The sequence below is a fragment of the Contarinia nasturtii genome, unplaced genomic scaffold (assembly GCF_009176525.2).
Source record: "Contarinia nasturtii isolate CC-2019 unplaced genomic scaffold, AAFC_CNas_1.1 Cnas_scaffold_2474, whole genome shotgun sequence".
Taxonomy (NCBI): Eukaryota; Metazoa; Arthropoda; class Insecta; order Diptera; family Cecidomyiidae; genus Contarinia; species Contarinia nasturtii.
This window is the reverse complement of record NW_022199795.1, coordinates 1-13,245: the sequence shown is the minus strand read 5'-3', so window position 1 is coordinate 13,245 and position 13,245 is coordinate 1. Positions and strand designations below refer to the sequence as shown.

Sequence of the window (13,245 nt, the reverse complement as noted above, 5' to 3'; positions counted from 1 at the left end):
GTTTTCTGTGAGTACAAATTGAGTACTAAATCGCTGTGAAAAAATTTTCCAAAAAAAATCCCGTTTTAAAGAATTTTCCATACAAAAAACACGTTTTTTGTGATTTTTTCGTGTTTGAGCAATTTGTACTCGGTGGATTGAGTGGTACAAATTCTAAAAATAGTATTTTTGAAGAGTACAAATTGAGTACAAAATTTTGATATAAAAATTGTCATGGTACAAAATAAGGGGGGGGCCAACGACACGCACCTATAGTTAGGATTAGTTTTAATTTAAATGAACAAAGAAAAACAGTTTTAGTTAATCCGTTATCACAGTTTCGTCAAGATATAGTAAAAAAGAGAGAATATATAGAATATAATGCTTATTTAAGAAGGAAATGATGGCATCACAATGAATAAATATGCGAACATTAAAAATAAGAAAATTTGAATTAGGAATCACAGAATACATATAAAATATTATTTGAGCTTTGTTAGGTCAACGAAAACACCATCGGGAAGTATAATTTCATTGATTCCAACGATTCCATTAGAATTATAATAAAAAACACAAAACTCACAAATCCGAAGAATCCTAAGGATCCGAAGAATCTCATGAATCATAGGGACTTTTACAAAGTCACTTTGTCAATAATATAAAATGTGTTGATTGTTGAGTTAAATTTTATTCCATTGTTAAAAGTCGGTAAAAATGAAATCATTGCATAAACAAAAATAATTGATAAGCTAGCATATTTATTTTCTATAAAATCAACATACGTTTGTACGTCAAAAGAAAAAACACAAAAATGTGAATATTTAATGAATCTGTGGATCTTTACGAATCTGTGAATCTGTGCAAATCATTGGAATTATAGCAATTTAAATCAAAAATTGAATCGAATGTGAATCTTTGTAAAATTTTGTAATCATACTAATCGTACAAATCCGACACAAAAGTTGAATGGATTCACGGGTGTCTCCCCCCTAGGAGATATCTCTTGGTGTTTGGAAACAGGAAATAGTCGCTGGGGGCCAGATCTGGAGAATACGGTGGATGGTGAAGTTGTTCGAAGCCGCATTCCCTGATGGCAGCTTGTGCAAGCAATGATTTGTGAGCTGGTGCATTGTCATGCAAAAGAAGAACTTTTCGAGTGAGAAGACTAGGGCGTTTTTCTCTGATGGCTTTGCGCAATCTATGCATCTGTTGTGCATAATAATAGCCCGTGACTGTTGTGTTCTTTGGGAGGAATTCAACCAATATTATGCCTTTGGAATTCCAGAACACAGAGGCCATTACTTTGTTTGTGGCAATTTGTTTGCGAGGCATTTTCGATGCTGGTTCACCACGTTTGTGCCATTCCATTGTCTGTGATTTGGGCTCTGGATCATAGTAGTAGATCCGTGTTTCATCGCCAGTCACTATACGTTCAAAAGTATCCCCTTCATTCCATTCCAACAACTCGAGAAACTCATGTGCAGCAGCAACTCGTTCTTCTTTTTGAGACTTGTTCAAAGTTCTTGGAATCCATCGCGAGCAAACCTTTCTCATGAGCAATTTTTCATGAAGGATTCTAAATATACTTCTCTCTGACACGTCAAACATTGCTGCTAACACTTTCTTGCTCATTCGAGGATTTTCATGCACAAGGTGTTCAATTTTTTCCACCATATCTGGAGCAGTTGCTTCAATTGGTCGACCAGAACGTGGATCGTCTTCTAATGACTCTCTGCCCCACTTGAATTGTTTTGCCCATAGTTTTAATGTGGCATACGATGGAGCACGTTCACCATAAACTGCACGCAAGCGATCATCGATATCTTTTGGTGCCACACCTTCTTTTGTCAGAAACTTAATCACCGCACGATATTCGATTTTATCCATTTTATAAAAAATCTCGAGGTTACTTCGTATGCAATGCTGTTGAAAACAAACGATGACAGCTATCAACTCAATTTTTTTTCTAAAATACTAGTGACAATTTGTACGTGAATTACAGCACAAGAACAATATGTAACTAGTGCCATCTATATGTCAGGCTTAAAACTTTTGCCTCCCCCTGTATAAACTTGTATTCACTTTGCCAGATGGAATTTAATAGTTTTTTGACGCTTTTTAAGATACACTTGTTGTCACTGTCAAAAAAATGGCGCGTATGATACATAAGAAGTTCACACAAATACGACATTTTTAAGTTGCACTACCAATAGAACTAGTTTCACATTGCATTTTGTTTCGATTGACTAATATCTCTTTAGTTAAATTCAAATTTCTTTTAAAATAGAAATAGAGAAAGAGAGAGAGAGAGAGAGAGAGAGAGAGAGAGAGAGAGAGAGAGAGAGAGAGAGAGAGAGAACAGAAAACATGCTTTTGTGTGGTTTTCTTTGTTTTTCTTAAATGTTAAATATTCATGAGATACGAGGGTTGCTCCATAATTTTTTTTAAAAACATATATAACACAGTTGTTTTTTGTCGAAAATGGTTTTATTGTTTTTCAAAATATTCCCCGAGATGATCGATACACTTTTGCATTCGATGAAACCATTTGTCATAGCATTCGTGCCACTCCGAAACTGATATCTCCAAAACGTGTGTTTTGAACGCTTCAACTGCTTCTTCTGGTGTCGAAAATCGTTGACCACGTAGTTTTTTCTTCACGCTTGGGAACAAAAAAAAGTCATTGGGTGCCAGGTCAGGACTGTACGGTGGATGACCCATCAGTTCGATGTTTTGACCGGTCAAAAATCGAGTAGTTTGAAAAGATGTGTGAGAGCTCGCATTATCGTGATGAAGAATTATTTTGCGACGGTGGTTGTTTTTTCTTATTTCACCAAACACTTCGGGCAAACAAATGGTGGTATACCAATCAGAATTGACGGTCTTACGATCCTCTAGTGGAACGGTTGCCACATGACCACTTCTCCCGAAAAAACAGGCGACCATTCGCTTCGAAGTGCTTCTTGCTCGAACAACTTTCGTTGGGTTATCTTCATTTTGGAAGACCCATACAGTCGACTGCTGTTTCGTTTCGGGCTCATAGGCATATATCCACGATTCGTCACCAGTGACGATTTTATTAACGTCTTTTGAAGCACCACGATTGAATTTCTTGAGCATTTCTTTACACCAACTCACACGAGCCATTTTTTGTTCATCGGTCAATTTATGTGGGATCCAACGAGAGCAAATCTTTTTTACGGCTAAATGTTCATGCAAAATTGTATGTATGCTGTGGGATGAAATGCCCAAAGATGCCTCAATCTCACGGTAGGTCACATGACGATCTTCCATAATCAGTTTTCTGACAGCATCGATGTTTTGTGGCACAACAGCCGATTTTGGACGACCTGTATGAAACTCGTCTTTGAGCGAACTACGACCGCAACGGAATTCTCGGTACCAGTTATAAATTGTCTGAAGGGTTGGTGCTTCATTGCCAAAGGCCAAATGAAGTCGATCGAAACACTGTTGTTGAGATAATTTACTTCGAAAATCGTAGTAAATCATTTTACGAAAATCTTCACGTGTAAAATTCATTTTTTTGTTGAGTCGCAGTTTACCAGTCACTGTAAACAATACAAATAGCGTTCGTACGACAAAAGGTTCAGGGCACGAATACATACCAAAACATCAAACTTTACGAATATGACAATGGTTTACATCGGGCAACACTATAAGTACCATTTTAAAAAAAATTATGGAGCAACCTACGTAATTTGAAAGTTTCTGCCAGTTTCTGCAAAATGAGCTGACATAGTAATTAACAAATAATGTTGGCTACGTTCGTTCGTTCGTTCGTAGGCAATAGAAATAACATTTTGGTTCGTTCGTTCGTAGAAATCGGGAAAAAAATGTGTTCGTTCGTTCGTTCGTTGATTTTGAAAAATAAAAATTTCGTTCGTTCGTTCGTTCGTAGCAATTTTTTATTTCAAATTTCCTTAATATTTTCATAATTTTCTTAATATTTGAAATATAGATGTGCCAAACCCGAGATGTTAATACAATTGTATTATGATGATATTTTATTTCGATGCTATTCACTATTAAGACCAATCATAATACTCGTTTCAACATGAGTATTATTTATTAAGATCGATCATAATACGGCACAGTATTACAATGAGTATCATGTATTATGATACCGAAGTTAATACTCGCCATTTGCAATTTTGCACAGAAAATACAAGTTGAGTTGTGTATTTATAGAATGTCATGTAAACAAGTTTGAATGCAAGGGTGAGTGCGACAGCATGAAAAAAAAGATTTGCCAAGCACGATTTGGGTGACAGAGATGACAAATTTTTACGTTCTGTTCACAACACATGATATATACGACTTACCAAAAAAACTCTCGGAGACTCGGTATAAAACACTAAAAGTAAAAAAAAAAAATACAATTTTTTTCTCAATTCTCGAACACTTCTATCTATAATTTGAACGAACAAACGAACGAGCGAACAAAATTTTTATTTTTCAATTCCTACGAACGAACGAACGAACGAACGAACGAACGAATTTTTTTCCCGATTTCTACGAACAAACGAACGAACACAATTTAATTTTTAAACTACGAACGAACGAACGAGTGTTCGTAGATGTTCGCAGCCAACTCTATTAACAAAGTCAAACATACAAACATGATAATGTTGACGTTTTGAAAGGTTAATTTGAAATCTTAAACTTAATTGGAAAATTGTGAGTGGCGATGTATTTCAAAAGGAAAATCCCACTCTTGAATTATCATTGTTTTGCCGTTGGTTATGCATGAATATAATACTGCAAGAGGCGCAAGACAAGTGGCAATAGCAAAAGAGCATTTACAAAGACAAAATGTCTTATCGGCAGTTCTTGTTTCTAATATCCTGTCTGTATCAAGGATATGGATTCGCTATACCGTTGGATAATTATTTGCATTTGCTGGAAATTTATTCGGCACATCGTTCGGTTGGCATTTGGTCGCATTTTATTTGTTATCGAAGTGGTAAGCAATTGTCTATTTATTTAATCAATGAAAAACTTAATTGTTTTTTTTTGTGTTATTAAATTTCAGACGAAAATGTTCGTATATCATTAGCACTATCAACTCAATCGAGATTTATTACAAACTTCGATGGGGCAAATGATTTTGTCATTTTAAAAGAGAATATGAAACAAGGTTTTGTTATCGATACAACTTGCAATGGATTTGAATCAATTTTCAATCAAGTATATCCATACCTTTTCTCTCTCATGCATTCTATCCGATGATGCCTTTCAAATGAATGAATAAACAAAAATGATAAATTGTTTTATAGAAACAACATCCAATTTTATTTAATGGCAACAATTTATGGCTCTTTCTCCGCTCCACTGATGAATTGTACTCAAACTTAGACGAAAACTTGGTAAAACTTTATTGATATAACACACAAAGTTCAACGAATCAGTTTAAATTGTTATAGTTTGCGTTGTTGTTTTTAATTCTCCATTCTGCTTCAATTTTCTGGTGTTTTGTATAAAACCAGAACAAAAGTATGGGCAGCGAAATTCTGAGTGAGTTGGATGTGTTGCCAAATAGTGAAGTGGTGCTGGCTCAATTTAATACTCAAGAGAATAAATGGACCCTTTATGATGTTTATAAAGTTGCTCCCAATAAGCTGTTAGTAGTGTCCGTGCTTGGTTGGATAAACGACCAAACAAATGTGCAAAATTTTACGGCTCACTATGCTTTGCGATTAAATGAAGAATTTCATACGGTTGGCGCTCGAAAGAATTTGCAAGGGATCCATTTTCGTTGTGGTTCACGTGTAAGTTTAACAACATTTCGAATATTATCAATGTTGTATCAATTAAATAGATTGTACGGTAGGTACGAGATCCAGTGCCACTCACATACCTCGACGATGACACAAACTTGGATCAAACGGACATTGCGGCAAAATCAACTCTGCCAGTTTTCTCACAATTGCAAGAGGATTTAAATTTTTTGTAAAATAACAAACTTTTTTTTTACTTCTTGACTTCATTTTCATTAATCGTTTTCTTAGGTTGTGTTGTCTTTATTTTCTCGTGTTTTAATTGTTTTTTTTTGTTCTATATTGCTCTCATTGGTCACACACAAACATACACACAGTTGCGACATAGTTGAAGTGAACAATCATGAATGGAAGCAAAACGCAATGGCTGCTACAATTGCGCTGTATCGAGAAAATAAAATCGAAATGTTTTTTCATGCTGTAAATATGCGCGCAGATTTGCTGCAATATGCGGAATTCACTGTTGATATTTTTGCCATAAGGTAACAAAAAATGTGCGAGTGAAAAACTCTTTAATTTCTTTGTTTATTATTTGTGTTGGTGTGTGTGTGTATGTCGTGCCATACCATTTCATGCAATGTTATTGTATGTTTCTTTTTCTTCTTCTTTTCCTTTCCTCTCTGCTCCGGGATACTGCAAGTACCCCAATTATCTTTCGACAGCCTCAGCTATTGAACATTTTCTTAATGCCGCTGGATAAGATGGTTTGTTATTTTTTCATGTGAAGAAAAACTACGCCACTTTCAATGTTATATGTTTTTAGGTTTGGTATTGTTATGCAGCGTTGATTCTCTGTGTTATATTCATTATGGGAATTCAAAATGTTCATCAAATGGGGCATCCGTTGCTTAGGGCTCAGATCACGTTGTTTGATGTTGTTTCATTTGTTTTCGGTGCTGTATGCCAGCAAGGGACTCATTTATTTATACCATCGTTATCCGGTAGATTTGTGTTGATAACAACATTTTTAGCAACATATTCGGCTTTTGCATCATATTCGGGTGGCATCTTTTCAATGCTGCAGAGTCCAATTGATTCGATTCACAACGTGGACGAATTATTAGCTTCACCATTAACACTTGCTTTGAAAAATGCCCCCAATATAAGAGAGATATTTTTGAATGAAAGTCATAGCTACTTGAAACGTGTATACGATGAGAAAATCTATCCAATTGGCACAGATGCTTGGATTAGTGATGAACGCATTGGTATGGCTAGAGTTCGAACCGATTTATTTGCATTTCTTATCGATTCACCGAGTGCGTATAATGCCATTGCAAAAATGTACACGGAATCAGAAAAATGCAGGTTGAGCGAAATAAAAGTGTTTCCATATTCGATGAATACAATCACCGTTGCCCGAAACAGTGGCTACAAAGAGCTGATTAAACAAAGGTATGCGTATAACGTATTTTGATTACATAAACAGAATTGAGCAATTGATTTAGATATGTATATGTGTGCCATTTCGAATTCAAACACTCAAGACTACTCTGGATGCGTGAGATTGGATTGATATTTCGAATAAAAGCGAAATGGCTACCGAGGAAACCAATGTGTGATGGAGACGGACGTGATTTCACCACTGTTAATTTTCGTAAAATATATCCACTCATTTTTGTCTACATTTTTGGCATCATTTTATCAATAGTCATTTTTTGCGCTGAACTATGCATCGCTCGTTGGCAATTTTTTATGAAGATTCGTGCAGACAAAATAACCATTTTTTCGACACATATAAAAAATCACAATTGATTTCGATAACTTTGGAAGTTTTTTTTATTTCATTTGTATTACTACATTTATTACTTAGCTTTAAATTGTTCACATTTACCACAGAAGTTAGTTATACATGTCATTTTTTTCTTTCTTGAAATTATTCAATAAATTCTTTATTTAAAATATTTGTTTTTTTTTTCATTCAATTTTTTGTTCTATTGTCTGCATAGTCATGAAAATAAAAACCTTGAAAGACACATTATTTACTCTGTTTTTGATTATCAAATCCAATAAAAAAAGACTTATAAATAATTATAAAAAAAATCTCTATGAAATTAATTTCATTTCATGCACAATGCACATACAAAAAAAAGCTATGTAGTGACACTGACACTAAGTTTTTTTTTTCAATCTGGGATGAATATACATAGGATTCCCGTAAAAACAACGGGAAAGGAAAATGGCAAAATCTGCATATATAGTTATATGATGTATGATTTAGTTGTTGTTTTTTAAAATATAATATTCTTGTGACCACATTCATCATTTCCAGATACTGTTGACAAATCAATTCAATGTTTTTTATCCGATTTTAGTTTTTTGTAATTCATATCTATTTTGATTTTCACAGGGCTAACGAATAGTTTTTTTTTCACGTGCTAATAATGCCTTAATAGATTGAAAACAAAAAAAGTCTGTATGTTATACATCGAAGGTTCTTAAAATGTGGTTGTAGTTGTTTTTCGATTTATAACCACGAACATAACTTTTAATTTGGTGTATTTGCTACGTTTATGTGAATCACATTAAATTTTGTGTTGTATCTATTTTTAATGAATCAAATATATTACATTTAATTTAGTTTGTTATCTTGGTAAGCGGATGCACTTATTAGGTTTATGCCGTGACCGATTACTGTCCGGTATAGTTGGGATTGTATGGTGCTTGTTTTTGGTATGCTTCACCTCCACGTACGACCTGATCGTACGACGGTGGGTTGTAATCAACTGTAGAATAAATAGAAAGTTGTAAAAGAAATTTAATTTTTTTACTTTAGTACAAAGCATAAACGTTCAACATGAATCGATTGATTTGCGCTAATACCTTGGGGTTGTGGCATTGCATACGGTTGCGGTATCGCTTGATTTGGATACATTTCAGCTTGTGGATAAGGGTATCTACATGAAAAATATTACGTTAAATTATATATATGACAAAGAATAAAGTTTAATTGAATAATTACCCGGGTTGTGATTGTGGATATTGAAAACCTGGCATGGTACTTGGAGCTGGACCACTTGGAACAGGAATCGTTGTAGTCGTTACTACTACAGGCGCTGCAAATAGATGAAAGGCATTGATTGATTTAATTTGATTTTCATTCGATTAGTTTATAATTTGTCTAAATTTAGCTATGTCTACAAAATGATTTGAAAATATTAAATAATGAAAAATTTGGCAAAATTGCAGATAATAGAATTTACAACTGAAGTATTATTCATAATTATCACTGGTTCATTTTTATGCTTGCCCTCCAATCAACGTTGAATGGACGTCATTAGAATGTGACACATCGATTGATATTACCGAACAAATATTTCGAAAATATCAAATTTTCTATTCAGCTCTTGTTTTTATTTTCTATGTCATTCGTGTACTTGTTTTGTTTCTTTTGTTGTTTCTCTATTGGTTGAAAAGTGCGTTGAACATCATCACGTTTTCATGTTGTGTTTATGAAACGTGTCAAAATTACCGCAAATAATTTACACAGTGAATGCTGAGTGATACCTCAATATTATTAAATTGTTTATTGGGTAGAAATAGGATTATAGATCCAAAGCACACACACACACACACATACAACAATGAAAATAAAAGAGGCACAAAAATTTTAGCCACAAAATGTTTATATATGTACCCGTTGGACTAAAGTTTATCACATTGGGTGTAGTTTCTTCGAGAGTTCTCGAAGGAGAGCAGATATTTTTCGTGCAAAAATATGCACAAAAAAACACCAAAAAAAGAAGACCCACAGAGTAGAGTAACACGTATGCAGTAACAGCCATTTTGGAACGAGTTTGGATAACAGTGCTAAAATTACTGACGAATATTTTTTGTTTGTCGATGAAAATGAAACAGGATCTAAAATTGCGCAAACCTTGATAATGATAACCTTTTAGATAATGTGACCAAAGATAACAACAAGTAGTGCTTTCTATTATATGGCTGACAAGAGATATGCAACAAAGGTGTATTATTTGATTTCAAATAGATGAACATACAGGAATAATTGTCATTTTCCATCTATTGTTCTGCGAATTGCGGCGAATTGCTATTAAACTATATTAGTATTATATATAAGTATTCAGTGCGTTTGCATTTCTTTCAAATGAGAACCATCAATTACAAATTGCATTTGACAAATTCGTTTCGCAAATAATTCGATAGCTGGCAAAACGGTACAACATAATTATTTCAGAAATGGAAAGTTTTTCCAATTATAACATGTAAAGTTACATTCATCTTTCTTTTTCTCTCACTCTGTATCTATCTATGTCTATTGCACTTTATTATTTATAAAAAAATATGGAAATGAGATTGTAATAAAATATCTTGTCGGTTGTTACGAGGTACATACATGAGACGAATCGGTAGCGATATCTCAGTGATTTGTGTATACATTTGGCGATGCTGTAAATGAGTGCAAAGAAAAAGGCGAGGATGGCTAACACCACAATTACAACGATGATAAATGGATACATATGCAGCGATGTCATTGAATCCAATGAATGATCTTCATGGTGAAACGTATGCATTTTGTCACTGTCGATGTGTGTATGCGTTTGCACAAATTGTGATTGTGTTTGCATTAGCACCAGTACCACCAACAACAATAATATCCTCCACGTTTTTTTAAATATATTTTGATAAAACTGTGCTGTCTAAGTCACGTTGTGTGTTGTTTTATTGAATTTGTTGTGTCTCTTTTTTTTAAACCTTGTTTAGTAGCACTGGTTTCCTATTTTCAGTTTTTATCAATTCTTAGTTTATTTGGATTTTGTCGCATTTCGCTCGAAATAAACCAACAAAAAAAATCATCACATGGAGAAAAATTCGAATTGATGTTTGAAAAAAAAAATATGCGTGTATTTTGATAGATTTCTCTTTTATTCTGTTTTACTATCGGAATTTATAATTTGTTTTTCTTTTTTCGTTACTGGTTGCAAATCTGTCACGGCAAAAAAAAAAATGAAAAATTCAAACCGAATGAAACACACAATTTTTTTTGATTCTCTGCTATTGTATTCACACACGAATCAGTTTAAAATGTTGACCACATTTTGTAACATCAATATTTGCAACGAAAAAAACACGATCATTCATTTTCGGCAGCGAAATCTTATGTCGAATGTGCAAAATATAAATAAAAATGCGTGAAAAATGCGTGAAAAATGCCTCGCGTGATGATGGTTATTAGCCGCAGTTTCGTCGTGACGAACGAAAAATCACCAAACAAAACAATTTAATGTTCATAGTGCAACGCGCGTTCTCTTTCTCCTCGCTGTTTCATTCGCTCGATTCGTTGCCATTATTATTTTTGTTGTTTTGTCATGATTGTGGTTGTCGCACACAAAGAAAATCAGGAGCGCATATATGTAAATCAGCAATGGTACATCAGCAATAAAAATGAGCTCAATAATGAACCGAAAACAGAGTGAGCGAGTGTGAATATTTGGGCGGGAGAGAGAGAAGAAAACAAAACGCGGCAAGAAGTTGTAAACATATTGAAAAACAACGGAATTGGTTACAGAAATCTGAGATACATATTGCATATGTGTGCGCAAAGTGAGAATGAATCGAGTAAAACACAAAGGTTTGAGACGAAACGAGCTACTTCTGTTATGTGCATCTCTCTCTCTCTCTCTGTGTGTGTGTTTTCATTTAACTTTCGGATTCGTTACTTGTTGCTCCAAATACGAAGCGCGTTCAGCACATTACATTCTTCGTTTAAATTTTTTTTGTTATTCACTCTGCTGTCTTTTTTAGTGTAGTTGTTGTTATGACTAACTGCTACGCAAAGCGCATTCTATATGTTCTTTTTTTGGAATAGAGCGATCTTCGCAGACACGCTATCACAAAATGATCAACAGCGGTGGAATGTATGTTGTCGCCTATCGAAAATAGCACCATACGATTCAAAAAAATAATGTATTAATCAAAATTGTATATAGTAATAATTTGCACTACAGAACTCTTTTGCTGTACAATATGCAATGGCAATTGTGACTGTCATGGTTCGTTTTCTTTTTTTTTTTCATTAGAATAAATCAATATGCATAATTTTTTTTTCAGATATTTGTTTATCAAGCACAACTGATACCAGCCATGAATTTTGTGGAAAAACGTAATTTAGTAATAAATGGACAAATAATCAAAATAAATAGACTACTCACAACTCAGCTGATATGAATATGATACTGATTGAATATCCATTTTGTTGCCGTTTCTCTTTTTGAAAATGTAAACACTTTGTTTTAACGTGCACACAACACACTCTTTGAGTGATTAACAATTTCAAAACATTCAATATGTTTAGTCTGAAGCGTCGTGGGTTGCAGGTTTGTTTACAAGTAAATGAATTTACTGGCCACTTTGAATAACGTTTTATACCATAATTTAAAAGCTAAGCAAGAAATTAATTAAAGAGAACCTCAAAAAGTCTCAGAAAAACGAAAATAAAAATGTATTTGCTTTATTTAATAAAATCAATACTCTTTATTCTCTCTCCTGATATTGAATTTTGTTGCATGTCGTTGCAAGTGTAACGATAAATTGTTTTACTTAAGCTTCTATTCATTTGACGTATTTCATTAGGTGTCTATCACATTTCGATAATACATCACTCATTTTGAATGATTATGACAAATCATTCATTACTCAACTCGAAATCAATGCAAGATGTACTGCAGCAAACGTTGTCCTGAAATTAAATGGCTAACAAAATCAAGTATTGAAAATATGGTTAATTACATGAACAGATCGATGGCGATGGAGGAATTTCGCTTGGAAAATTTCGTTTTCGCCGATAATCTTCGAATAATTCGCCCGTAAAGCATCGAAAGCAGATGGAAAATATCTGTTTCATATATTTTTATGAAAAATATTCCCACTAGTAAAAAAATGACGAGAAACACTTTTGAGGCAATTTGAAATTGCTCTTCAATTTGTGAGACCATTTTGATCGTTCAAAAAAGGTGACCTTTAATCACAAACTTGAACAAATTTCAAGTGTTGCAAATATCCACTTTTTAAACAAATATAAAACACACCCAAATTAAAAAACGGCGTAAATTAAGAACAAAATACAAAAAAAAAACTGAAAATATAGGAACGTCAAAATTCAGCTTGGTCACTGAACACAGTTCTCTATCGATCTAAATCGACTGTTCAAAAATTGAATACTTGAGTGTCATGTGTCTAGTTTCGTTAAATTAATAATTCAATGTTTATCATTTTATCAATATGTTTTATACTTCCAGAGGAAAAAAAAGAAGAGACCAAAACGCACATGTACATACACAGTAAGAAAATATCAGCCGACGCTATACGCAAAACCGACTGGTACGTGCGCTCATACGTTTTTACATCTTTTACATCTAGTGACCATACGATTTTTCGACTGATTCGTTACTCTTTGTGCGTATCTTCGCACAGTCGAAAAATCGTATGGTCACTAGATGTAAAAGAT

General features: G+C 33.8%; 2 protein-coding genes across 7 annotated transcripts; both read right to left on the bottom strand.

The window, feature by feature from the left end:
- Window positions 1-1,281: 1,281 nt before the first annotated feature.
- LOC116348483 (protein GVQW3-like) lies at window positions 1,282-1,866 on the bottom strand (the record flags this gene model as incomplete). Its single annotated transcript, XM_031779502.1, has 1 exon — window positions 1,282-1,866. A coding segment is annotated over exon 1 (585 nt), but the record flags the coding sequence as incomplete, so codon positions are not given.
- Window positions 1,867-8,259: 6,393 nt separating this feature from the next.
- Window positions 8,260-12,800, bottom strand: LOC116348484 (programmed cell death 6-interacting protein). Of its 6 annotated transcripts, none has more exons than XR_004201814.1 (4): window positions 10,775-10,912; window positions 8,740-8,833; window positions 8,601-8,674; window positions 8,260-8,503 (listed from the first exon to the last, which is right to left on the bottom strand). XR_004201814.1 is itself a non-coding variant. In XM_031779506.1 (4 exons), the coding sequence occupies exons 1-4, from the start codon at window positions 12,640-12,642 to the stop codon at window positions 8,409-8,411; spliced, it is 378 nt and encodes a 125-aa protein (XP_031635366.1). In that variant the 5' UTR covers window positions 12,643-12,800; the 3' UTR covers window positions 8,260-8,408. The 6 variants fall into 6 exon arrangements, 4 of the variants coding, with proteins under 4 accessions (XP_031635366.1, XP_031635367.1, XP_031635364.1 ...); XR_004201815.1 differs by lacking the exon at window positions 10,775-10,912 and adding an exon at window positions 10,494-10,512; XM_031779506.1 differs by lacking the exon at window positions 10,775-10,912 and adding an exon at window positions 12,528-12,800.
- Between the last annotated feature and the right edge of the window lie 445 nt (window positions 12,801-13,245).